This window comes from Chiloscyllium punctatum, chromosome 22, assembly GCF_047496795.1.
Source record: "Chiloscyllium punctatum isolate Juve2018m chromosome 22, sChiPun1.3, whole genome shotgun sequence".
NCBI lineage: Eukaryota > Metazoa > Chordata > Chondrichthyes > Orectolobiformes > Hemiscylliidae > Chiloscyllium > Chiloscyllium punctatum.
In genome coordinates this window covers 18,136,103-18,159,846 of record NC_092760.1, presented here as the reverse complement: position 1 = coordinate 18,159,846, position 23,744 = coordinate 18,136,103, and the positions used below count along the sequence as shown (strand labels likewise).

The 23,744-nt window shown below is 51.9% G+C and overlaps 1 protein-coding gene across 1 annotated transcript in view; it reads right to left on the bottom strand.

The window, feature by feature from the left end:
- LOC140493348 (protein FAM180A-like) overlaps positions 1-23,513 on the bottom strand; it is a 307,570-nt gene extending 284,057 nt beyond the window's left edge. The window contains exons 1-2 of the mRNA XM_072591750.1: positions 23,235-23,513; positions 12,264-12,346 (exon numbers count right to left, since the gene is read on the bottom strand). Of these exons, the coding sequence (XP_072447851.1) occupies positions 12,264-12,346; positions 23,235-23,328 (177 nt within the window). The 5' untranslated portion in view covers positions 23,329-23,513. The remainder of the gene's footprint in view (positions 1-12,263; positions 12,347-23,234) is intronic.
- Positions 23,514-23,744: the final 231 nt, after the last annotated feature.

The following is a 23,744-nucleotide window of genomic DNA, read 5'->3' as shown; positions in this document are numbered from 1 at the left end:
TGTGTGTGTCTGTTAGTGTGCTTCTGTGTGTCTTTGTCTGTGAGTGTGCTTCTGTCAGTGTGTGTGTGTCTGTGAGTGTGCTTCTGTGTGTATGTGTGTCTGTGAGCGTGCATTTGTGTGTGTGTGTGCATGTGTCTGTGAGTGTGCTTCTGTGTGTGTGTCTGTGAGTGTGCTTCTGTGTGTCTGTGAGTGTGCTTCTGTGTGTGTGTGAGTGTGCCTCTGTGTGTGTGTCTGTGAATGTGCTTCTGTGTGTGTGTGTGAGTGTGCTTCTGTGTGTGTATGTGTCTGTGAGTGTGCTTCTGTGTGTGTTTGTCTGTGAGTGTGCGTTTGTGTGTGTGTGTGTCTGTGAGTGTGCTTCTGTGTGTGTACCTGTGAGTGTGCGTCTGTGTGTGTGTATGTGTCCGTGAATCTGCTTCTGTGTGTGTGTATCTGTGAGTGTGTGTCTGTGTGTGTGTGTGTGTGAGTGTGCTTCTGTGCGTGTACCTGTGAGTGTGCGTCTGTGTTTGCGTGTTTGTCTGTGAGTGTGCTTCTTTGTGTGTATATGTGTCCGTGAATCTGCTTCTGTGTGTGTGTATCTGTGAGTGTGTGTCTGTGTGTGTGTGTGTGTGAGTGTGCTTCTGTGTGTATGTGTGTGTGTCTGTGAGTGTGCTTCTGTGTGTGTATCTGTGAGTGTGCTTCTGTGTGTGTGTGTCTGTGAGTGTGTGTCTGTGTGTGTGTGTGTGTGTGTGTGTGTGAGTGTGCTTCTGTGTGTGTGTGTGTGTGTGTGAGTGTGCTTCTGTGTGTGTGGATGTGTCCTTGAGTGTGCGTCTGTGTGTGTGTGTGTGTCTGTGTGTGTGTGTCTGTGTGTGTGAGTGTGCTTCTGTGTATGTGTCCGTGAGTGTGCGTCTATGTGTGTGTGTGTCTGTGAGTGTGCTTCTGTGTGTGTGTGTGTCCTTGAGTGTGCTTCAGTGTGTGTGTGTGTCTGTGAGTGTGCCTTGTTGTGTGTAATTGTGTGTGTGCTTCTGTATTTGTGTGTAGTTTGGAAGTGTGCTTCTGTGTGTGAGTGTGTTAGTGAATGTGCTTCTGTGTGTGTGTCTGTGAGTGTGCTTCTGTATGTGTGTCTCTGAGTGTGCTTCTGTGTGTGTGGGTGTGCTTTTGTGTGTGTACCTGTGAGTGTGCTTCGGTGTGTGTGTCTGTGAGTGTGCTTCTGTGTGTGTGTGTGTGTGTGTGTGTCCGTGAGTGTGCGTCTGTGTGTGTGTGTATGTGTCTGTGAGTGTGCTTCTGTGTGTGTGTGTGTGTGTCTGTGTGTGTGCTTCTGTGTGTGTGTGTATGTGTCTGTGAGTGTGCTTCTGTATGTGTGTGTTTGCGTGTCCATGAGTGTGCGTCTGTGTGTGTGTGGATGTGTCCTTGAGTGTGCTTCTGTGTGTGTGTATGTGTCCGTGAGTGTGCTTCTGTGTGCGTCTGTCTGTGAGTGTGATTCTGTGTGTGTATGTGTCTGTGAGTGTGCATCTGTGTGTGTGTGTGTGTGTGTGAGTGTACTTCTGTGTGTGTGGATGTGTCCTTGAGTGTGCGTCTGTGTGTGTGTGTCTGTGAGTGTGTGTCTGTGTGTGTATGTGTCTGTGAGTGTGCTTCTGTGTGTGTGTGTCTGTGAGTGTGCTTCTGTGTGTGTGTCAGTGTCTGTGAGCGTGCTTCTGTTTGTGTATGTGTCTGTGTGTGTGCTTCTGTGTGCGTCTGTGAGTGTGCTTCTGTGTGTGTGTGTCTGTCTGTCTGTGGGTGTGTATGTGTCTGTGAGTGTGCTTCTGTGTGCATCTGTGAGTGTGCTTCTGTGTGTGTGTGTCTGTGAGTTTGCTTCTGTGTGCGTCTGTCTGTGAGTGTGCTTCTGTGTGTGTGTGTCTGTGAGTGTGCTTCTGTGTGCGTCTGTCTGTGAGTGTGCTTCTCTGTGTTTGTGTGTGTGTGTCTGTCTGTCTGTCTGTCTGTGGGTGTGTATGTGTCTGTGAGTGTGCTTCTGTGTGTGTCTGTGAGTGTGATTCTGTGTGTGTATGTGTCTGTGAGTGTGCATCTGTGCGTGTGTGTGTCTGTGAGTGTGCTTCTTTGTGTGTGTGAGTGTGCTTCTGTGTGTGTGTGTGTCTGTGAGTGTTCTGTGTGTGTGTGTGTGTGAGTGTGCTTCTGTGTGTGTGTCTGTGAGTGTGCATCTGTGTGTGTGTATGTGAGTGTCCTTCTGTGTGTGTGTATGTATGTGAGTGTGCTTCAGTGTTTGTGTGTGTGTGTATGTGAGTGTGCGTCTGTGTGTGTGTGTGTGTGAGTGTGCTTCTGTGTGTGCGTCTGTGAGTGTGCATCTGTGTGTGTATGTGAGTGTCCTTCTGTGTGTGTGTGTCTGTGAGTGTGCTTCTGTGTGTTTGTGTGTGTGTGTATGTGTCTGTGAGCGTGCGTCTGTGTGTGTGTATCTGTGAGTGTGCTTCTGTGTGTGTGTGTGTGTGTGTGTGCGTATGTGTCTGTGAGTGTGCTTGTGTCTGTGAGTGTGCGTCTGTGTGTGTGTGCGAGTGCGCTTCTGTTTGTGTTTGTCTGTGAGTGTGCGTCTGTGTGTGTGTCTGTGAATGTGCTTCTGTGTATATGTCTATGAGTGTGCGTCTGTGTGTGTGTGTGAGTGTACGTCTGTGTGTGTGTCTGTGAGTGTGAATCTGTGTGTGTGTGTGTGTCTGAGTGTCTGTGAGTGTCCTTCTGTGTGCAAGTGTGTTTGTGAGCGTGCATCTGTGTGTGTGTGTGCATGTGTCTGTGAGTGTGCTTCTGTGTGTGTGTCTGTGAGTGTGTTTCTGTGCATGTATGTGTCTGTGAGTGTGCTTCTGTGTGTCTGTGTGTGTGTGTGTGCCTGTGAGTGTGCGTCACTGTGTGTGTGTGTGTGTCTGTGAGTGTGAATCTCTGTGTGTGTGTGTGTTTGTGTCTGTGAGTGTCCTTCTGTGTGTAAGTGTGTCTGTGAGCGTGCATCTGTGTGTGTGTGTGCATGTGTCTGTGAGTGTGCTTCTGTGCATGTATGTGTCTGTGAGTGTGCTTCTGTGTGTCTGTGAATGTGCTTCTGTGTGTGTGTGTGCCTGTGAGCGTGCGTTTGTGTGTGTGTGAGTGTGCTTCTGTGTGTGTGTGTCTGTGAGTGTTCTTCTGTGTGTGTGTGAGTGTGCTTCTGTGTGTGTGTCTGTGAGTGTGCATCTGTGTGTGTGTATGTGAGTGTCCTTCTGTGTGTGTGTGTCTGTGAGTGTGCTTCTGTGTATGTGTGTATGTGGATGTGCTTCTGTGTGTGTGTGTGTGAGTGTGCTTCTGTGTGTGTATGTGTCTGTGAGTGTGCTTCTGTGTCTGTGCCTGTGAGTGTGCGTCTGTGTGTGTGTGTATGAGTGTGCTTCTGTGTGTCACACACAGACGCACACTCACATACACACACACACAAACACTGAAGCACACTCACATACACACACACACACAGAAGGACACTCACATACACACACACAGATGCACACTCACAGACACACACACAGAAGCACACTCACACATACACACACACAGAAGAACACTCACAGACACACACACACACAGAAGCACACTCACACACACACACACACAGAAGAACACTCACAGACACACACACGCACAGAAGCACACTCACAGACACATACACACACAGAATCACACTCACAGACACACACAGAAGCACACTCACAGACACATACACACCCACAGACAGACAGACAGACAGACACACACACACAAACACAGAGAAGCACACTCACAGGCAGGCGCACACAGAAGCACACTCACAGACACATTCACACACAGAAGCAAACTCACAGACACAAACACACCCACTGACAGACAGACAGACACACACACACACACAGAAGCACACTCACAGACAGACGCACACAGAAGCACACTCACAGACACACACACACAGAAGCACACTCACAGATGCACACAGAAGCACACTCACAGACACATACACACCCACAGACAGACAGACACACACACACAGAAGCACACTCACAGACGCACACAGAAGCACACACACAGACACATACACAAACAGAAGCACGCTCACAGACACTGACACACACACAGAAGCACACTCACAGACACACACATACACACAGAAGCACACTCACAGACACACACACAGAAGCACACTCACAGACACACACACACAGAAGCACACTCACAGACACATACACAAACAGAAGCACACTCACAGACACACACACACACACTCACAGAAGCACACTCACAGACACACACACAGAAGCACACCCACAGATGCACACAGAAGCACACTCACAGACACATACACACAGAAGTACACTCACAGACACACACACAGAAGCACACTCACAGACACATACACACACACAGAAGCACACTCACAGACACATACACACACAGAATCACACTCACAGACACACAAACACAGAAGTACACTCACAGACACACACACACACACACACAGAAGCACACTCACAGACACACACACACAGAAGCACACTCACAGACACATACACACACACAGAAGCACACTCACAGACACACACACAGAAGTACACTCACAGACACACACACACACAGAAGCACACTCACAGACACATACACACACACAGAAGCACACTCACAGACACACACACAGAAGTAAACTCACAGACACACAGACACACACAGAAGCACACTCTGTGCTTCTGTGTGTGTGTGTGTGAGTGTGCTTCTGTGTGTGTATGTGTCTGTGAGTGTGCTTCTGTGTGTGTGCCTGTGAGTGTGCGTCTGTGTGTGTGTGTATGAGTGTGCTTCTGTGTGTGTGTCTGTGAGTGTGCTTCTGTGTGCGTCTGTCTGTGAGTGTGCTTCTGTGTGTTTGTCTGTGAGTGTGCTTCTGTGAGTGTGTGTGTGTGTCTGTGAGTGTGCTTTTGTGTGTGTGTCTGTGAGTGTGCTTCTGTGTGTATGTGTGTGTCTGTGAGCGTGCTTCTGTGTGTGTGTAAGTGTCTGTGAGTGTGCTTCTGTTTGTGTATGTGTCTGTGAGTGTGCTTCTGTGTGCGTCTGTCTGTGAGTGTGCTTCTGTGTGTGTGTGTGTGTGTGTGTGTCTGTCTGTCTGTCTGTCTGTCTGTGGGTGTGTATGTGTCTGTGAGTGTGCTTCTGTGTGCGTCTGTCTGTGAGTGTGCTTCTGTGTGTGTATGTGAGTGTCCTTCTGTGTGTGTGTCTGTGAGTGTGCGTCTGTGTGTGTGTCTGTGAGTGTACTTCTGTGTGTATGTCTGTGAGTGTGCTTCTGTGTGTGTGTGTGTGTGTGAGTGTCTGTGAGTGTGTGTGTGTTTGTGTCTGTGAGTGTCCTTCTGTGTGTAAGTGTGTCTGTGAGCGTGCATCTGTGTGTGTGTGCATGTGTCTGTGAGTGTACTTCCGTGTGTTTGTCTGTGAGTGTGTTTCTGTGCGTGTATGTGTCTATGAGTGTGATTCTGTGTGTCTGTGTGTGTGTGTGTGCCTGTGAGTGTGCTTCTTTGTGTGTGTGCCTGTGAGTGTGTGTCACTGTGTGTGTGTGTGTGAGTGTGCTTCTGTGTGTGGGTCTGTGAGTGTGAATCTGTGTGTGTAGGTGTGTGACTGTGAGTGTCCTTCTGTGTGTAAGTGTGTCTGTGAGCGTGCATCTGTGTGTGTGTCTGTGAATGTCCTTCTGTGCCTGTATGTGTCTGTGAGTGTGCTTCTGTGTGTCTGTGAATGTGCTTCTGTGTGTGTGTGTCTGTGAGTGTGCGTCTGTGTGTGTGTGAGTGTGCTTATGTGTGTGTGTGTGCCTGTGAGTGTGCGTCTGTGTGTGTGTGAGTGTTCTTCTGTGTGTGTTTGTCTGTGAGTGTGCTTCTGTGTGTGTGTATGAGTCCTTGAGTGTGCATCTGTGTGTGTGTCTGTGAGTGTGCTTCTGTGTGTGTATGTGTCTGTGAGTGTGCTTCTGTGTGTGTGTGCCTGTGAGTGTGCATCTTTGTGTGTGTGCCTGTGAGTGTGTGTCACTGTGTGTGTGTGTGTGAGTGTGCTTCTGTGTGTGGGTCTGTGAGTGTGAATCTGTGTGTGTAGGTGTGTGACTGTGAGTGTCCTTCTGTGTGTAAGTGTGTCTGTGAGCGTGCATCTGTATGTGTGTCTGTGAATGTCCTTCTGTGTGTCTGTGAATGTGCTTCTGTGTGTGTGTGTCTGTGAGTGTGCGTCTGTGTGTGTGTGAGTGTGCTTATGTGTGTGTGTGTGCCTGTGAGTGTGCGTCTGTGTGTGTGTGAGTGTTCTTCTGTGTGTGTGTGTCTGTGAGTGTGCTTCTGTGTGTGTGTATGAGTCCTTGAGTGTGCATCTGTGTGTGTGTCTGTGAGTGTGCTTCTGTGTGTGTATGTGTCTGTGAGTGTGCTTCTGTGTGTGTGTGCCTGTGAGTGTGCATCTGTGTGTGTGTGTGTGAGTGTGCTTCTGTGTGTGTGTGCCTGTGAGTGTGCGTCTGTGTGTGTGTGTGTGAGTGTGCTTCTGTGTGTGTGTGCCTGTGAGTGTGCGTCTGTGTGTGTGTCTATGAGTGTGCATCTGTGTGTGTCTGTGAGTGTCCTTCTGTGTGTGTGTGTCTGTGAGTGTGCTTCTGTGTGTTTGTGTGTGTGTGTATGTTTCTGTGAGCGTGCATCTGCGTGTGTGTATCTGTGAGTGTGCTTCTGTGTATGTGTGTGTGTCTGTGAGTGTGCTTCTGTGTTGGTGTATCTGTGAATGTGCTTCTGTGTGTTTGTGTGTGTGTGTATGTTTCTGTGAGCGTGCATCTGTGTGTGTATGTCTGTGAGTGTGCGTCTGTGTGTGTGTATGAGTCCGTGAGTGTGCATCTGTGTGTGTGTATCTGTGAGTGTGCTTCTGTGTGTGTGTGTGTGTGTCTGTGAGTGTGCTTCTGTGTTGGTGTGTCTGTGAATGTGCTTCTGTGTGTTTGTGTGTGTGTGTTTGTTTCTGTGAGCGTGCATCTGTGTGTGTGTATCTGTGAGTGTGCTTCTGTGTGTGTGTGTGTGTCTGTGAGTGTGCTTCTGTGTGTGAGTGTGAGTGTGCTTCTGTGTGTGTGTGTGTCTGTGAGTGTGCTTCTGTGTGTGAGTGTGAGTGTGCTTCTGTGTGTGTATATGTGTCTGTGAGTGTACTTCTGTGTGTGAGTGTGAGTGTGCTTCTGTGTGTGTGTCTGTGAGTGTGCTTCTGTGTGTGTAAGTGTCTGTGAGTGTGCTTCTGTGTGTGTGTGTGCCTGTGAGTGTGCGTCTGTGTGTGTGTGAGTGTGCTTCTGTGTGTGCGTGTCTGTCAGTGTGCTTCTGCGTGTGTGTCTGTTAGTGTGCATCTGTGTCTGTGTATGTGAGTGTCCTTCTGTGTGTGTGTGCCTGTGAGTGTGCTTCTGTGTGTTTGTGTGTGTGTGTATGTGTCTGTGAGCGTGCGTCTGTGTCTGTGTATCTGTGAGTGTGCTTCTGTGTGTGTGTATGTGTCTGTGAGTGTCCTGTGTGTGTGTGTCTGTGAGCGTGCTTCGGTGTTTGTGTGTATGTGTGTGTGAGTGTGCGTCTGTGTGTGTGTCCGTGAGTGTGTTTCTGTGTGTGTGTTTGTGTCTGTGAGTGTGCTTCTGTGTGTGTGCGTCTGTGAGTGTGCTTCTGTGTGTGTGTATGTGAGTGTGCTTCTGTGTGTGTGTGTGTGTGTGTGTGTGTCTGTGAGTGTCCTTCTGTGTGTAAGTGTGTCTGTGAGCGTGCATCTGTGTGTGTGTGTGCATGTGTCTGTGAGTGTGCTTCTGTGTGTGTGTCTGTGAGTGTGCTTCTGTGTGTGTGTGTGTGTGTGTGTGTGAGTGTGCTTCTGTGTGTGTATGTGTCAGTGAGTGTGTGTCTATGTGTGTGTGAGTGTGCTTCTGTGTGTGTGTGTCTGTGAGTGTGCTTCTGTGTATGTGTGTGCATGTGTCTGTGAGTGTGCTTCTGTGTATGTGTGTGTGTATGTGTGTGTGTGTCTATGAGTGTGCTTCTGTGTATGTATCTGTGAGTGTGCTTCTGTGTTTGTGTGCGTGTGTATATCTGTGAGTGTGCGTGTGTGTGTGTGTGTCCGTGAGTGTGTTCCTGTATGTGTGTGTCTGTTAGTGTGCTTCTGTGTGTCTTTGTCTGTGAGTGTGCTTCTGTCAGTGTGTGTGTGTCTGTGAGTGTGCTTCTGTGTGTATGTGTCTGTTAGTGTGCTTCTGTGTGTCTTTGTCTGTGAGTGTGCTTCTGTGTGTGTGTGTGTGTGTGTGTGTGTGTCTGTGAGTGTCCTTCTGTGTGTAAGTGTGTCTGTGAGCGTGCATTTGTGTGTGTGTGTGCATGTGTCTGTGAGTGTGCTTCTGTGTGTGTGTCTGTGAGTGTGCTTCTGTGTGTGTGTGAGTGTGCCTCTGTGTGTGTGTCTGTGAGTGTGCTTCTGTGTGTGTGTGTGAGTGTGCTTCTGTGTGTGTATGTGTCTGTGAGTGTGCTTCTGTGTGTGTTTGTCTGTGAGTGTGCGTTTGTGTGTGTGTGTGTCTGTGAGTGTGCTTCTGTGTGTGTACCTGTGAGTGTGCGTCTGTGTGTGCGTGTTTGTCTGTGAGTGTGCTTCTGTGTGTGTGTATGTGTCCGTGAATCTGCTTCTGTGTGTGTGTATCTGTGAGTGTGTGTCTGTGTGTGTGTGTGTGTGAGTGTGCTTCTGTGCGTGTACCTGTGAGTGTGCGTCTGTGTTTGCGTGTTTGTCTGTGAGTGTGTTTCTTTGTGTGTATATGTGTCCGTGAATCTGCTTCTGTGTGTGTGTATCTGTGAGTGTGTGTCTGTGTGTGTGTGTGTGTGAGTGTGCTTCTGTGTGTATGTGTGTGTGTCTGTGAGTGTGCTTCTGTGTGTGTATCTGTGAGTGTGCTTCTGTGTGTGTGTGTCTGTGAGTGTGTGTCTGTGTGTGTGTGTGTGTGTGTGTGTGTGAGTGTGCTTCTGTGTGTGTGTGTGTGTGTGTGAGTGTGCTTCTGTGTGTGTGGATGTGTCCTTGAGTGTGCGTCTGTGTGTGTGTGTGTGTCTGTGTGTGTGTGTCTGTGTGTGTAAGTGTGCTTCTGTGTATGTGTCCGTGAGTGTGCGTCTATGTGTGTGTGTGTCTGTGAGTGTGCTTCTGTGTGTGTGTGTGTCCTTGAGTGTGCTTCAGTGTGTGTGTGTGTCTGTGAGTGTGCCTTGTTGTGTGTAATTGTGTGTGTGCTTCTGTATTTGTGTGTAGTTTGGAAGTGTGCTTCTGTGTGTGAGTGTGTTAGTGAATGTGCTTCTGTGTGTGTGTCTGTGAGTGTGCTTCTGTATGTGTGTCTCTGAGTGTGCTTCTGTGTGTGTGGGTGTGCTTTTGTGTGTGTACCTGTGAGTGTGCTTCGGTGTGTGTGTCTGTGAGTGTGCTTCTGTGTGTGTGTGTGTGTGCATTAGTTTGTATGTGTATGTGTCTGTGAGTGTGCTTCTGTGTGTGTGTGTGTGTGTGTGTGTGTGTGTGTCTGTGAGTGTGCGTCTGTGTGTGTGTGTATGTGTCTGTGAGTGTGCTTCTGTGTGTGTGTGTATGCGTCTGTGAGTGTGCTTCTGTATGTGTGTGTTTGCGTGTCCATGAGTGTGCGTCTGTGTGTGTGTGTATGTGTCTGTGAGTGTGCTTCTGTGTGTGTGTATGTGTCCGTGAGTGTGCTTCTGTGTGCGTCTGTCTGTGAGTGTGATTCTGTGTGTGTATGTGTCTGTGAGTGTGCATCTGTGTGTGTGTGTGTGTGTGTGTGTGTGAGTGTACTTCTGTGTGTGTGGATGTGTCCTTGAGTGTGCGTCTGTGTGTGTGTGTCTGTGAGTGTGTGTCTGTGTGTGTATGTGTCTGTGAGTGTGCTTCTGTGTGTGTGTGTCTGTGAGTGTGTGTCTGTGTGTGTATGTGTCTGTGAGTGTGCGTCTGTGTGTGTGTATGTGTCTGTGAGTGTGTGTCTGTGTGTGTGTGTGTATGTGTCTGTGAGTGTGCTTCTGTGTGTGTGTGTCTGTGAGTGTGTGTCTGTGTGTGTATGTGTCTGTGAGTGTGCTTCTGTGTGTGTGTCTGTGAGTGTGCTTCTGTGTGTGTGTGTATGTGTCTGTGAGTGTGCTTCTGTGTGTGTGTGTCTGTGAGTGTGTGTCTGTGTGTGTATGTGTCTGTGAGTGTGCTTCTGTGTGTGTGTCTGTGAGTGTGCTTCTGTGTGTGTGTATGTGTCTGTGAGTGTGCTTCTGTGTGTGTGTGTGTCTGTGAGTGTGTGTCTGTGTGTGTATGTGTCTGTGAGTGTGCTTCTGTGTGTGTGTGTCTGTGAGTGTGTGTCTGTGTGTGTATGTGTCTGTGAGTGTGCGTCTGTGTGTGTGTATGTGTCTGTGAGTGTGTGTCTGTGTGTGTGTGTGTATGTGTCTGTGAGTGTGCTTCTGTGTGTGTGTGTCTGTGAGTGTGTGTCTGTGTGTGTATGTGTCTGTGAGTGTGCTTCTGTGTGTGTGTCTGTGAGTGTGCTTCTGTGTGTGTGTGTATGTGTCTGTGAGTGTGCTTCTGTGTGTGTGTGTGTCTGTGAGTGTGTGTCTGTGTGTGTATGTGTCTGTGAGTGTGCTTCTGTGTGTGTGTCTGTGAGTGTGCTTCTGTGTGTGTGTGTATGTGTCTGTGAGTGTGCTTCTGTGTGTGTGTGTCTGTGAGTGTGTGTCTGTGTGTGTATGTGTCTGTGAGTGTGCGTCTGTGTTTGTGTATGTGTCTGTGAGTGTGTGTCTGTGTGTGTGTGTATGTGTCTGTGAGTGTGCTTCTGTGTGTGTGTGTCTGTGAGTGTGTGTCTGTGTGTGTATGTGTCTGTGAGTGTGCTTCTGTGTGTGTGTCTGTGAGTGTGCTTCTGTGTGTGTGTGTATGTGTCTGTGAGTGTGCTTCTGTGTGTGTGTGTCTGTGAGTGTGTGTCTGTGTGTGTATGTGTCTGTGAGTGTGCTTCTGTGTGTGTGTCTGTGAGTGTGCTTCTGTGTGTGTGTGTATGTGTCTGTGAGTGTGCTTCTGTGTGTGTGTGTCTGTGAGTGTGTGTCTGTGTGTGTATGTGTCTGTGAGTGTGCTTCTGTGTGTGTGTCTGTGAGTGTGCTTCTGTATGTGTGTCAGAGTGTGCTTCTGTGTGTGTGTGTGTGTGTGTGTCTGTGAGTGTGCTTCTGTATGTGTGTATGTGAGTGTGCTTCTGTGTGTGTGTCTGTGAGTGTGCTTCTGTATGTGTGTGTCTGTATGTGTGAGTGTGCATCTGCGAGTGTATGTTTGTGTCTGTCTGAGTGTGTGTCTGTGTGTGCTCCTGTGAATGTGCATCTGTGTGTGTGTGTATCTGATTGAGAGTGTATCTCGGGGTGTATGCCTGTGAGTCTATTCTGTAAATGTGAAGGTCTGTGTGAATCCCTGGGTGCACATCTGTGTGTGTTAGTTTAAGGTAAGCTTGCAGTGCAGCAGGAAGACTTGGCTGGGTGGGAGAGTGATGGGGTACCATGGGGGGAGTTCGAGCCACACCACATGGCCTGGATGCTCTCAATGTTTGTTCTGAGCTCTGGGTTTTCACAGCTCAAGGGGCAGCTGGAGTCATGGAGGAACAGGAGCAGGAACCTACACTCTAACCTCGAGAACAGGTGGAGAGAGACAGGGAGACCATCGCCCAAAACAAAACAGGTAAGGACTCACACAGTCCTCAGAGCTCCCACTGACAAACTGATTTCCCATTCGATGACCATGTGCTCACCAGCATCTGTGGGTGTGTTTCTGTAAGGGTGTGTCGATGAGTGTGTAACTGTTAGTCTCTGCCAGAAGGGGAAGGGTCTGTCTGTTTCTCAGTGTGTCTCAATGTGTGGGGGGAGAGTGTGAGGGAGTGTGTGTGAGAATGTGAGCATCAGAGTGAGTGTGAGTGAGTGTGTGTGGGTGGGTGAGTGTGCGAGTGAGTGTGTGTGTGAGTATGTGTGTGTGCGACTGTCAGTATGTGTGTGGGTGTGAGTGTGAATATGTGTGTGAGAGTGTGTGTGAGTGACTGTGAGTATGTGTGTTAGTGTGAGTATGTGTGTGTGTGAGAGTGTGAGTGTGCATGAATGTGTGTGAGTGGGAGCAAGTGTACGTGTGTGTGAGTGTAAATATGTGTGTGTGAGTGTGTAAATATGTGTGTGTGAATATAAATATGTGTGAGTATGAGTGTGTGTGAATATATGTGTGCGTGAGTGTAAATATATGAGTATGTGAGTGTGAGTGTAAATATGTGTGTGATTGTGAATATATGTGTGTCAGTATGAGTGTGTGAGTGTGAGTGTGTGTGATATTGTCGTGCCCTGTAGGGTCTGTACCTCATACAGCAGGAAGGAGTCCCCAGGATCTCGCAGGAACACAGTCGGGACATCCCGAACGGATGGGCGTCTCCAGACCAGGTCTGAAACCAAGACCACAGCCTGTTACGACAACGCCTGGGAACCTGCCCCAGCTCCACGGATAGGCAGCTCCTGAGTCCACCAACACCTTGTACCTTCAGGAGCCCCCAGAGTGTGGCCTGAGCCCAGGATACAGGCTCCAGTCAGTGGGAAACACCATCGGAGACATGATCACACTAATCATTCCTGTCAGTGATTCCTGGTCTGAACAATGGGACTGTGCTCCTGGTCCGGAGAGTGGGACCGTGCTCACAGACCGGACAATGGGGGCATGCACTCGGTTCAGACAGAGGGATCGTGCTCCTGGTCCAGAGATTGGGATCGTGCTCCCGGTTTAGGAGGGGATTTCATGGAGCTTTACTGAGTCTGGATCCCGGGTCAGACATGACGGGGACTGGACGTTGAGAGGTGCCCAAAGTCAGGGGACGTCCCCAGGGTCTGTCTTGTATTGGGCCTGTGGGGGTGGGGACAGCAGACAGCTCTTCACTAACCCTCACAACACTGCCATCACCTCAGGGCTGGGGAGGGAGGGACAGAGGGATGGACAAAGGGATGGAGGGAGAGATATTTGGAGAGAGGGAGGGATGGAGGGAGGGAGAGAGGCAGAGAGGTATTAGTAACAGTAGGTGGGGAGGTGGCAGAGTGACAGTGGTCAGAGCTGCTCTCCTCAAGGGCTGGTCTGATAGGCTCCTCTCACAGCCAGGCCTCGAACATCTCCAAACCCACATCCCCAGGCCCTCCCAATACCATCGGCATCCCCTCCATTGGCTGCACTACAGGGACAGGCACATCCCCAGCTTCAACACAGGCCCATCACCACATACTGGCATTGTCAGGGCTCCCACTGGAACCATGAAGGGCACAGTATTACTCTGGGAGTGAGGGGGTCCCTGTGTGTTACTCAGAGACACAGGGAGTGAGGGGGTCCCTGTGTGTTACTCAGAGACACAGGGAGTGAGGGGGTCCCTGTGTGTTACTCAGAGACACAGGGAGTGAGGGGGTCCCTGTGTGTTACTCAGAGACACAGGGAGTGAGGGGGTCCCTGTGTGTTACTCAGAGACACAGGGAGTGAGGGGGTCCCTGTGTGTTACTCAGAGACACAGGGAGTGAGGGGGTCCCTGTGTGTTACTCAGAGACACAGGGAGTGAGGGAGTCCCTCAGTGCTACTCAGAGACACAGGGAGTGAGGGGGTCCCTGTGTGTTACTCAGACACACAGGGAGTGAGGGGGTCCCTGTGAGTTACTCCGAGACAGAGGGAGTGAGGGGGTCTCTCTGTGTTACTCAGAGACACAGAAGGTGAGGGGGTCCCTCTGTGTTACTCAGAGACACAGGGGGTGAGGGGGGTCTCTCTGTGTTACTCAGAGACACAGAGAGTGAGGGGGTCCGTGTGTGTTACTCAGAGACACAGGGAGTGAGGGAGTCCCAGTGTGTTACTCAGAGACACAGGGAGTGAGGGGGTCCCTGTGTGTTACTCAGAGACACAGGGAGTCGGGGGTCTCTCTGTGTTACTCAGAGACACAGGGAGTGAGGGTGTCTCTCTGTGTTACTCAGAGACACAGGGAGTGAGGGGGTCTCTCTGTGTTACTCAGAGACACAGGGAGTGAGGGGGTCTCTCTGTGATACACAGAGACACAGGGAGTGAGGGGAGACTCTCTGTGTTACTCAGAGACACAGGGAGTGAGGGGGTCTCTCTGTGTTACTCAGAGACACAGGGAGTCAGGGGGTCACTCTGTGTTACTCAGAGACACAGAGAGTGAGGGGGTCCCTCTGTGTTACTCAGAGAAACAGGGAGTGAGGGAGTCCCTCGGTGCTACTCAGAGACACAGGGAGTGAGGGGGTCCCTGTGTGTTACTCAGAGACACAGGGAGTGAGGGGGTCTCTCTGTGTCACTGAGAGACACAGGGAGTGAGGGGGTCCCTGTGTATTACTCACTGACACAGGGTGTGAGGGGGTGTCTCTGTGTTACTTAGACACACAGGGAGTGAGGGAGACTCTCTGTGTTACTAAGAGACACAGGGAGTGAGGGGGTCTCTCTGTGTTACTCAGAGACACAGGGAGTGAGGGGGTCACTGTGTTACTCAGAGAAACAGGGAGTGAGGGGGTCTCTCTGTGTTACTCAGAGAAACCGGGAGTGAGGGAGTCCCTCAGTGCTACTCAGAGACACAGGGAGTGAGGGGGTCCCTGTGTGTTACTCAGAGACACAGGGAGTGAGGGGGTCCCTGTGTGTTACTCAGAGACACAGGGAGTGAGGGGGTCTATCTGTGTTACTCAGAGACACAGGGAATGAGGTTGCCCCTGCCTGTTACTCAGAGACACAGGGAGTGAGGGGGTCCCTGTGTGTTACTCAGAGACACAGGGAGTGAGGGGGTCCCTGTGTGTTACTCAGAGACACAGGGAGTGAGGGGGTCCCTGTGTGTTACTCAGAGACACAGGGAGTGAGGGAGTCCCTCAGTGCTACTCAGAGACACAGGGAGTGAGGGGGTCCCTGTGTGTTACTCAGACACACAGGGAGTGAGGGGGTCCCTGTGAGTTACTCCGAGACAGAGGGAGTGAGGGGGTCTCTCTGTGTTACTCAGAGACACAGAAGGTGAGGGGGTCCCTCTGTGTTACTCAGAGACACAGGGGGTGAGGGGGGTCTCTCTGTGTTACTCAGAGACACAGAGAGTGAGGGGGTCCGTGTGTGTTACTCAGAGACACAGGGAGTGAGGGAGTCCCAGTGTGTTACTCAGAGACACAGGGAGTGAGGGGGTCCCTGTGTGTTACTCAGAGACACAGGGAGTCGGGGGTCTCTCTGTGTTACTCAGAGACACAGGGAGTGAGGGTGTCTCTCTGTGTTACTCAGAGACACAGGGAGTGAGGGGGTCTCTCTGTGTTACTCAGAGACACAGGGAGTGAGGGGGTCTCTCTGTGATACACAGAGACACAGGGAGTGAGGGGAGACTCTCTGTGTTACTCAGAGACACAGGGAGTGAGGGGGTCTCTCTGTGTTACTCAGAGAAACAGGGAGTGAGGGAGTCCCTCGGTGCTACTCAGAGACACAGGGAGTGAGGGGGTCCCTGTGTGTTACTCAGAGACACAGGGAGTGAGGGGGTCTCTCTGTGTCACTGAGAGACACAGGGAGTGAGGGGGTCCCTGTGTATTACTCACTGACACAGGGTGTGAGGGGGTGTCTCTGTGTTACTTAGACACACAGGGAGTGAGGGAGACTCTCTGTGTTACTAAGAGACACAGGGAGTGAGGGGGTCTCTCTGTGTTACTCAGAGACACAGGGAGTGAGGGGGTCACTGTGTTACTCAGAGAAACAGGGAGTGAGGGGGTCTCTCTGTGTTACTCAGAGAAACCGGGAGTGAGGGAGTCCCTCAGTGCTACTCAGAGACACAGGGAGTGAGGGGGTCCCTGTGTGTTACTCAGAGACACAGGGAGTGAGGGGGTCCCTGTGTGTTACTCAGAGACACAGGGAGTGAGGGGGTCTCTCTGTGTCACTGAGAGACACAGAGAGTGAGGGGGTCTCTCTGTGTCACTGAGAGACACAGGGAGTGAGGGGGTCCCTGTGTGTTACTCAGAGACACAGGGAGTGAGGGGGTCTCTCTGTGTTACTTAGACACACAGGGAGTGAGGGGGTCTCTCTGTGTTACTCAGAGACACAGGGAGTGAGGGGGTCTCTCTGGGTTACTCAGAGACACAGGGAGTGAGGGGGTCCCTGTGTGTTACTCAGCGACACAGGGAGTGAGGGGGGGCTTTCTGTGTTACTCAGAGAAACTGGGAGTGAGGGAGTCCCTCAGTGCTACTCAGAGACACAGGGAGTGAGGGGGTCCCTGTGTGTTACTCAGAGACACAGGGAGTGAGGGAGGTCACTCAGTGTTACTCAGAGACACAAGGAGTGAGGGGGTCCCTCTGTGTTACTCAGAGACACAGGGAGTGAGGGGGTCCCTGTGTATTACTCACTGACACAGGGTGTGAGGGGGTCTCTCTGTGTTACTCAGACACAGGAAGTGAGGGGGTCCCTCTGTGTTACTCAGCGACACAGGGAGTGAGGGGGTCCCTCTGTGTTACTCAGCGACACAGGAAGTGAGGGGGTCTCTCTGTGTTACTCAGACACAGGGAGTGAGGGGGTCCCTCTGTGTTACTCAGAGACACAGGGAGTGAGGGGGTCCCTCTGTGTTACTCAGAGACACAGGGAGTGAGGGGGTATCTCTGTGTTACTCAGAGACACAGGGAGTGAGGGGGTCCCTCTGTGTTACTCAGCGACACAGGGAGTGAGGGGGGTCTCTCTGTGTTACTCAGAGACACAGGGAGTGAGGGAGTCCCTCAGTGTTACTCAGAGACACAGGGAGTGAGGGGGTCCCTGTGTGTTACTCAGAGACACAGGGAGTGTGGGGGTCCCTCTGTGTTACTCAGCGACACAGGGAGTGAGGGGGTCTCTCTGTGTTACTCAGACACAGGGAGTGAGGGGGTCTCTCTGTGTTACTCAGAGACACAGGGTGTAGGGGGTCTCTCTGTGTTACTCAGAGACACAGGGAGTGAGTGGGTCCCTGTGTGTTACTCAGAGACACAGGGTGTAAGGGGGGTCACTCTGTGTTACTCAGAGACACAGGGAGTGAGGGGGGTCACTCTGTGTTACTCAGAGACACAAGGAGTGAGGGGGTCACTCTGTGTTACTCAGAGACACAGGGAGTGAGGGGGTATCTCTGTGTTACTCAGAGACACAGGGATTGAGGGGGTCCCTCTGTGTTACTCAGCGACACAGGGAATGAGGGGGGTCTTTCTGTGTTACTCAGAGACAGGGAGTGAGGGGGTCCCTGTGTGTTACTAAGAGACACAGGGAGTGAGGGGGTCCCTGTGTGTTACTCAGAGACAGAGGGAGTGAGGGGGTCTCTCTGTGTTACTCAGAGACACAGGGAGTGAGGGGGGTCACTCAGTGTTACTCAGAGACACAAGAAGTGAGGGGGTCCCTCTGTGTTACTCAGAGACACAGGGAGTGAGGGGGGTCTCTCTGTGTTACTCAGAGACACAGGGAGTGAGGGGGTCCCTCTGTGTTCCTCAGAGACACAGGGAGTGAGGGGGTCCCTGTGTATTACTCACTGACACAGGGTGTGAGGGGGTCTCTCTGTGTTATTTAGACACACAGGGAGTGAAGGGGTCTCTCTGTGTTACTCAGTGACACTGGGTGTGAGAGGGTCACTCTGTGTTACTCAGAGACACAGGGAGTGAGGGGGTCTCTCTGTGTTATTTAGACACACAGGGAGTGAAGGGGTCTCTCTGTGTTACTCAGAGACACAGGGTGTGAGGGGGTCTCTCTGTGTTACTCAGAGACACAGGGTGTGAGGGGGTCTCTCTGTGTTACTCAGAGACACAGGGAGTGAGGGGGGTCTCTCTGTGTTACTCAGAGACACAGGGAGTGAGGGGGGTCTCTCTGTGTTACTCAGAGACACAGGGAGTGAGGGGGGTCTCTCTGTGTTACTCAGAGACACAGGGAGTGAGGGGGGTCTCTCTGTGTTACTGAGAGACACAGGGAGTGAGGAGGTCCCTGTGTGTTACTCAGAGACACAGGGAGTGAGGGGGGTCTCTCTGTGTTACTCAGAGACACAGGGAGTGAGGGGGTCCCTGTGTATTACTCACTGACACAGGGTGTGAGGGGGTCTCTCTGTGTTACTTAGACACACAGGGAGTGAGGGGGGTCTCTCTGTGTTACTCAGAGACACAGGGAGTGAGGTGCTCTCTCTGTGTTATTCAGACACACAGGGAGTGAGGGGGTCTCTCTGTGTTACTCAGAGACGCAGGGTGTGAGGGGGTCTCTCTGTGTTACTCAGAGACACAGGGAGTGAGGGAGTCCCTCAGTGTTACTCAGCGACACAGGGAGTGAGGGGGGTCTTTCTGTGTTACTCAGAGACACAGGGAGTGAGGGAGTCCCTCAGTGTTACTCAGAGACACAGGGAGTGAGGGGGTCTCTCTGTGTCACTCAGAGACACAGGGATTGTGTGGGTCCCTCTGTGTTACTCAGAGACAAAGGGAGTGAGAGGGGTCTCTCTGTGTTACTCAGAGACACAGGGAGTGAGGGGGTCCCTGTGTGTTACTCAGAGACACAGGGAGTGAGGGGGTCTCTCTGTGTTACTCCGACACACAGGGAGTGAGGGGGGTCTCTCTGTGTCACTCAGAGGCACAGGTATTGAGGGGGTCCCGCTGTGTTACTCAGAGACACAGAGAGTGAGGGGGTCCCTGTGTGTTACTCAGAGACACAGGGTGTGAGGGGGTCCCTGTGTATCACTCACTGACACAGGGTGTGAGGGGGTCTCTCTGTGTTACTCAGAGACACAGGGTGTGAGGGGGTCTCTCTGTGTTACTCAGAGACACAGGGTGTGAGGGGGTCTCTCTGTGTTACTCAGAGACACAGGGAGTGAGGGGGGTCTCTCTGTGTTACTCAGAGACACAGGGAGTGAGGAGGTCCCTGTGTGTTACTCAGAGACACAGGGAGTGAGGGGGGTCTCTCTGTGTTACTCAGAGACACAGGGAGTGAGGGGGTCCCTGTGTATTACTCACTGACACAGGGTGTGAGGGGGTCTCTCTGTGTTACTTAGACACACAGGGAGTGAGGGGGGTCTCTCTGTGTTACTCAGACACACAGGGAGTGAGGGGCTCTCTCTGTGTTATTCAGACACACAGGGAGTGAGGGGGTCTCTCTGTGTTACTCAGAGACACAGGGAGTAAGGGTGTCTCTCTGTGTTACTCAGAGACACAGGGAGTGAGGGGGTATCTCTGTGTTACTCAGAGACACAGGGAGTGAGGGGGTCTCTCTGTGTTACTCAGAGACACAGGGAGTGAGGGGGTCTCTCTGTGTTACTCAGAGACACAGGGAGTGAGGGGGGTCTCTCTGTGTTACTCAGAGACACAGGGAGTGAGGGAGTCCCTCAGTGTTACTCAGAGACACAGGGAGTGAGGGGGTCTCTCTGTGTTACTCAGAGACACAGGGAATGAGGGGGTCTCTCCGTGTTACTCACTGACACAGGGAGTAAGGGGGTCTCTCTGTGTTACTCAGAGACGGAGGGAGTGAGGGGGTCCCTGTGTGTTACTCAGATACACAGGGAATGAGGGGGTCCCTGTGTACTACTCACTGACACAGGGAGTGAGTGGGTCTCTCTGTGTTACTCAGAGACACATGGAGTGAGGGGTTCTCTCTGTGTTATTCACACACAGGGTGTGAGGGGAGTCTCTCTGTGTTACTCAGAGACACAGGGAGTAAGGGTGTCTCTCTGTGTTACACTGAGACACAGGGAGTGAGGGGGTATCTCTGTATTTCCCAGAGACACAGGGAGTGAGAGGGTCCCTGTGTATTACTCAGAGACACAGGGAGTGAGGGGGTATCTCTGTGTTACTCAGAGACACAGGGAGTGAGGGGGTCTATCTGTGTTACTCAGAGACACAGGGAATGAGGTTGCCCCTGCCTGTTACTCAGAGAAACAGGGAGTGAGGGGGGTCTCTCTGTGTTACTCAGAGACACAGGGTGTGAGGGGGTCTCTCTGTGTTACTCAGAGACACAGGGAGTGAGGGGGGTCTCTCTGTGTTACTCAGAGACACAGGGAGTGAGGAGGTCCCTGTGTGTTACTCAGAGACACAGGGAATGAGGGGGGTCTCTCTGTGTTACTCAGAGGCACAGGGAGTGAGGGGGTCCCTGTGTATTACTCACTGACACAGGGTGTGAGGAGGTCTCTCTGTGTTACTTAGACACACAGGGAGTGAGGGGGGTCTCTCTGTGTTACTCAGAGACACAGGGAGTGAGGGGCTCTCTCTGTGTTATTCAGACACACAGGGAGTGAGGGGGTCTCTCTGTGTTACTCAGAGACACAGGGAGTGAGGAGGTCCCTGTGTGTTACTCAGCGACACAGGGAGTGAGGGGGGTCTCTCTGTGTTACTCAGAGACACAGGGAGTGAGGGGGTCCCTGTGTATTACTCACTGACACAGGGTGTGAGGAGGTCTCTCTGTGTTACTTAGACACACAGGGAGTGAGGGGGGTCTCTCTGTGTTACTCAGAGACACAGGGAGTGAGGGGCTCTCTCTGTGTTATTCAGACACACAGGGAGTGAGGGGGTCTCTCTGTGTTACTCAGAGACACAGGGAGTAAGGGTGTCTCTCTGTGTTACTCAGAGACACAGGGAGTGAGGGGGTATCTCTGTGTTACTCAGAGACACAGGGAGTGAGGGGGTCTCTCTGTGTTACTCAGAGACACAGGGAGTGAGGGGGTCTCTCTGTGTTACTCAGAGACACAGGGAGTGAGGGGGGTCTCTCTGTGTTACTCAGAGACACAGGGAGTGAGGGAGTCCCTCAGTGTTACTCAGAGACACAGGGAGTGAGGGAGTCCCTCAGTGTTACTCAGAGACACAGGGAATGAGGGGGTCCCTGTGTACTACTCACTGACACAGGGAGTGAGTGGGTCTCTCTGTGTTACTCAGAGACGGAGGGAGTGAGGGTGTCCCTGTGTGTTACTCAGAGACACATGGAGTGAGGGGTTCTCTCTGTGTTATTCACACACAGGGAGTGAGGGGAGTCTCTCTGTGTTACTCAGAGACACAGGGAGTGAGGGGTTCTCTCTGTGTTACACTGAGACACAGGGAGTGAGGGGGTCTATCTGTGTTACTCAGAGACACAGGGAATGAGGTTGCCCCTGCCTGTTACTCAGAGAAACAGGGAGTGAGGGGGGTCTCTCTGTGTTACTCAGAGACACAGGGAGTGAGGGGGTCTCTCTGTGTTACTCAGAGACACAGGGAGTGAGGGGGTCCCTGTGTGTTACTCAGAGACACATGGAGTGAGGGGTTCTCTCTGTGTTATTCACACACAGGGAGTGAGGGGAGTCTCTCTGTGTTACTCAGAGACACAGGGAGTGAGGGGTTCTCTCTGTGTTACACTGAGACACAGGGAGTGAGGGGGTATCTCTGTATTTCCCAGAGACACAGGGAGTGAGAGGGTCCCTGTGTATTACTCAGAGACACAGGGAGTGAGGGGGTATCTCTGTGTTACTCAGAGACACAGGGAGTGAGGGGGTATCTCTGTGTAACTCAGAGACACAGGGAGTGAGGGGGTCTCTCTGTGTTACTCAGAGACACAGGGAGTGAGGGGGTCTCTCTGTGTTACTCAGAGACACAGAGAGTGAGGGGGTCCCTTTGTGTTACTCAGAGACACAGGGAGTGAGGGTCTCTCTCTGTGTTACTCAGAGACACAGGGAGTGAGGGGGTCCCTCTGTGTTACTCAGACACACTGGGAGTGAGGGAGTCCCTCAGTGTTACTCAGAGACACAGGGAGTGAGGGGGTCTCTCTGTGTCACTCAGAGACACAGGGATTGAGGGGGTCCCTCTGTGTTACTCAGAGACAAAGGGAGTGAGAGGGGTCTCTCTGTGTTACTCAGAGACACAGGGAGTGATGGGGTCCCTGTGTGTTACTCAGAGACACAGGGAGTGAGGGGGTCTCTCTGTGTTACTCAGACACACAGGGAGTGAGGGGGGTCTCTCTGTGTCACTCAGAGGCACAGGTATTGAGGGGGTCCCGCTGTGTTACTCAGAGACACAGAGAGTGAGGGGGTCCCTGTGTGTTACTCAGAGACACAGGGAGTGAGGGGGTCCCTGTGTATCACTCACTGACACAGGGTGTGAGGGGGTCTCTCTGTGTTACTCAGAGACACAGGGAGTGAGGGGGTCCCTCTGTGTTACTCAGCGACACAGGGAGTGAGGGAGTCCCTCAGTGTTACTCAGAGACACAGGGTGTGAGGGGGTCTCTCTGTGTTACTCAGAGACACAGGGAGTGAGGGGGTCTCTCTGTGTTACTCAGAGACACAGGGAGTGAGGGGGTCTATCTGTGTTACTCAGAGACACAGTGAGTGAGGGGGCATCTCTGTGTTACTCAGAGACACAGGGAGTGAGGGGGTCCCTCTGTGTTACTCAGACACACTGGGAGTGAGGGGGTCTCTCTGTGTTACTCAGAGACACAGGGAGTGAGGGGGTCCCTCTGTGTTACTCAGACACACAGGGAGTGAGGGGGTCTCTCTGTGTTACTCAGAGACACAGGGAGTGAGGGGGTATCTCTGTGTTACTCAGAGACACAGGGAGTGAGGGGGTCTCTCTGTGTTACTCAGAGGCACAGGGAGTGAGGGGGTCTCTCTGTGTTACTCAGAGACACAGAGAGTGAGGGGGTCCCTCTGTGTTACTCAGAGACACAGGGAGTGAGGGGCTCTCTCTGTGTTACTCAGAGACACAGGGAGTGAGGGGGTCCCTCTGTGTTACTCAGACACACTGGGAGTGAGGGGGTCTCTCTGTGTTACTCAGAGACACAGGGAGTGAGGGGGTCCCTCTGTGTTACTCAGAGTACTGGGTGATCCAGACTGGCCAGTTTTGGGGGAATTGTTCCCAGTCTTGGTGACCTGGTACCTGACCTGTTGTCAGATGAACTCTGTGGGTATACAAGTGCAGTCATTCAAACCTGTGAGCCTGGTAACTGAGGGAATCCCGTGACATTTCGGGACGCCTCGGCCTCAGTGCAGTGCTCCCTAGTTTATTAAAGCTCAGCAACTCACATTAATCCATTCAGCATTGGGGACTGTGAGAGCGCTGTGCACTGACTCTGCTGAATCCAAGCAGAGATTACATAAGGTTCCCACTTTCTCAACCAGCTCTTCGAAACGCAGCTGCAGTGAGAAGTCAGGAATGGGCTGGGAACAGGATCCTGGCTGTCATAGCTCCAGCAATACACAAACTCCCCGAAAATGACAGAAGAGGGAAGACGGGGGCTCTAGAAAAGGACATGGCTGGAGGAGCGAGGGGGAAAGTAGAGAGAGAGAGAGGGGGGGGCAGATTCTGAAGTGGACCGCAGTGGGAATGAGTGCGGTCTGGAGCAGGGGGAGTACTCACCTGCTTCTCTGATTCTGCTGGGGGCCATGCCCAGTCCAACAGAGACCAAGAGACTGAGCATCAGGGAGAGCGGCAGCCTCACAGCCAGGTTCATCCTCCTCAGTCTCCGAGGCTGAGACCTGTTAACCTTCACAGCTCTCCGAATCTTCACTGATCCTCTCCACTAGCCCCACACACACCCATACACACACTGACAGATTGCTGCTCTCTGAACCACGCACACAGTTTGGCAGCAGGCCACTGGAATGTACGCTTCTGGCGAGGAGCGGGCTTCCTGACTTCTTGCTGTTTTGGGCCCAGCTGCTGTGTCAGCATTCCCGACTGTCCCCACTGCCTGACATCAGGCCCAACTCCCCAACAGGCAGACAGACCGCTGTAGCCCAGAGAGGGGCACCTGTTTCTAAACAGCTTCTCGAACTCTCCTCCAGGTTCATTGTAAACAACACTTGTTCTTTCAGACGTTGTGATGGGAATTCCTGGCCCATAGGTCAGAGGTCACCAGATGGGATG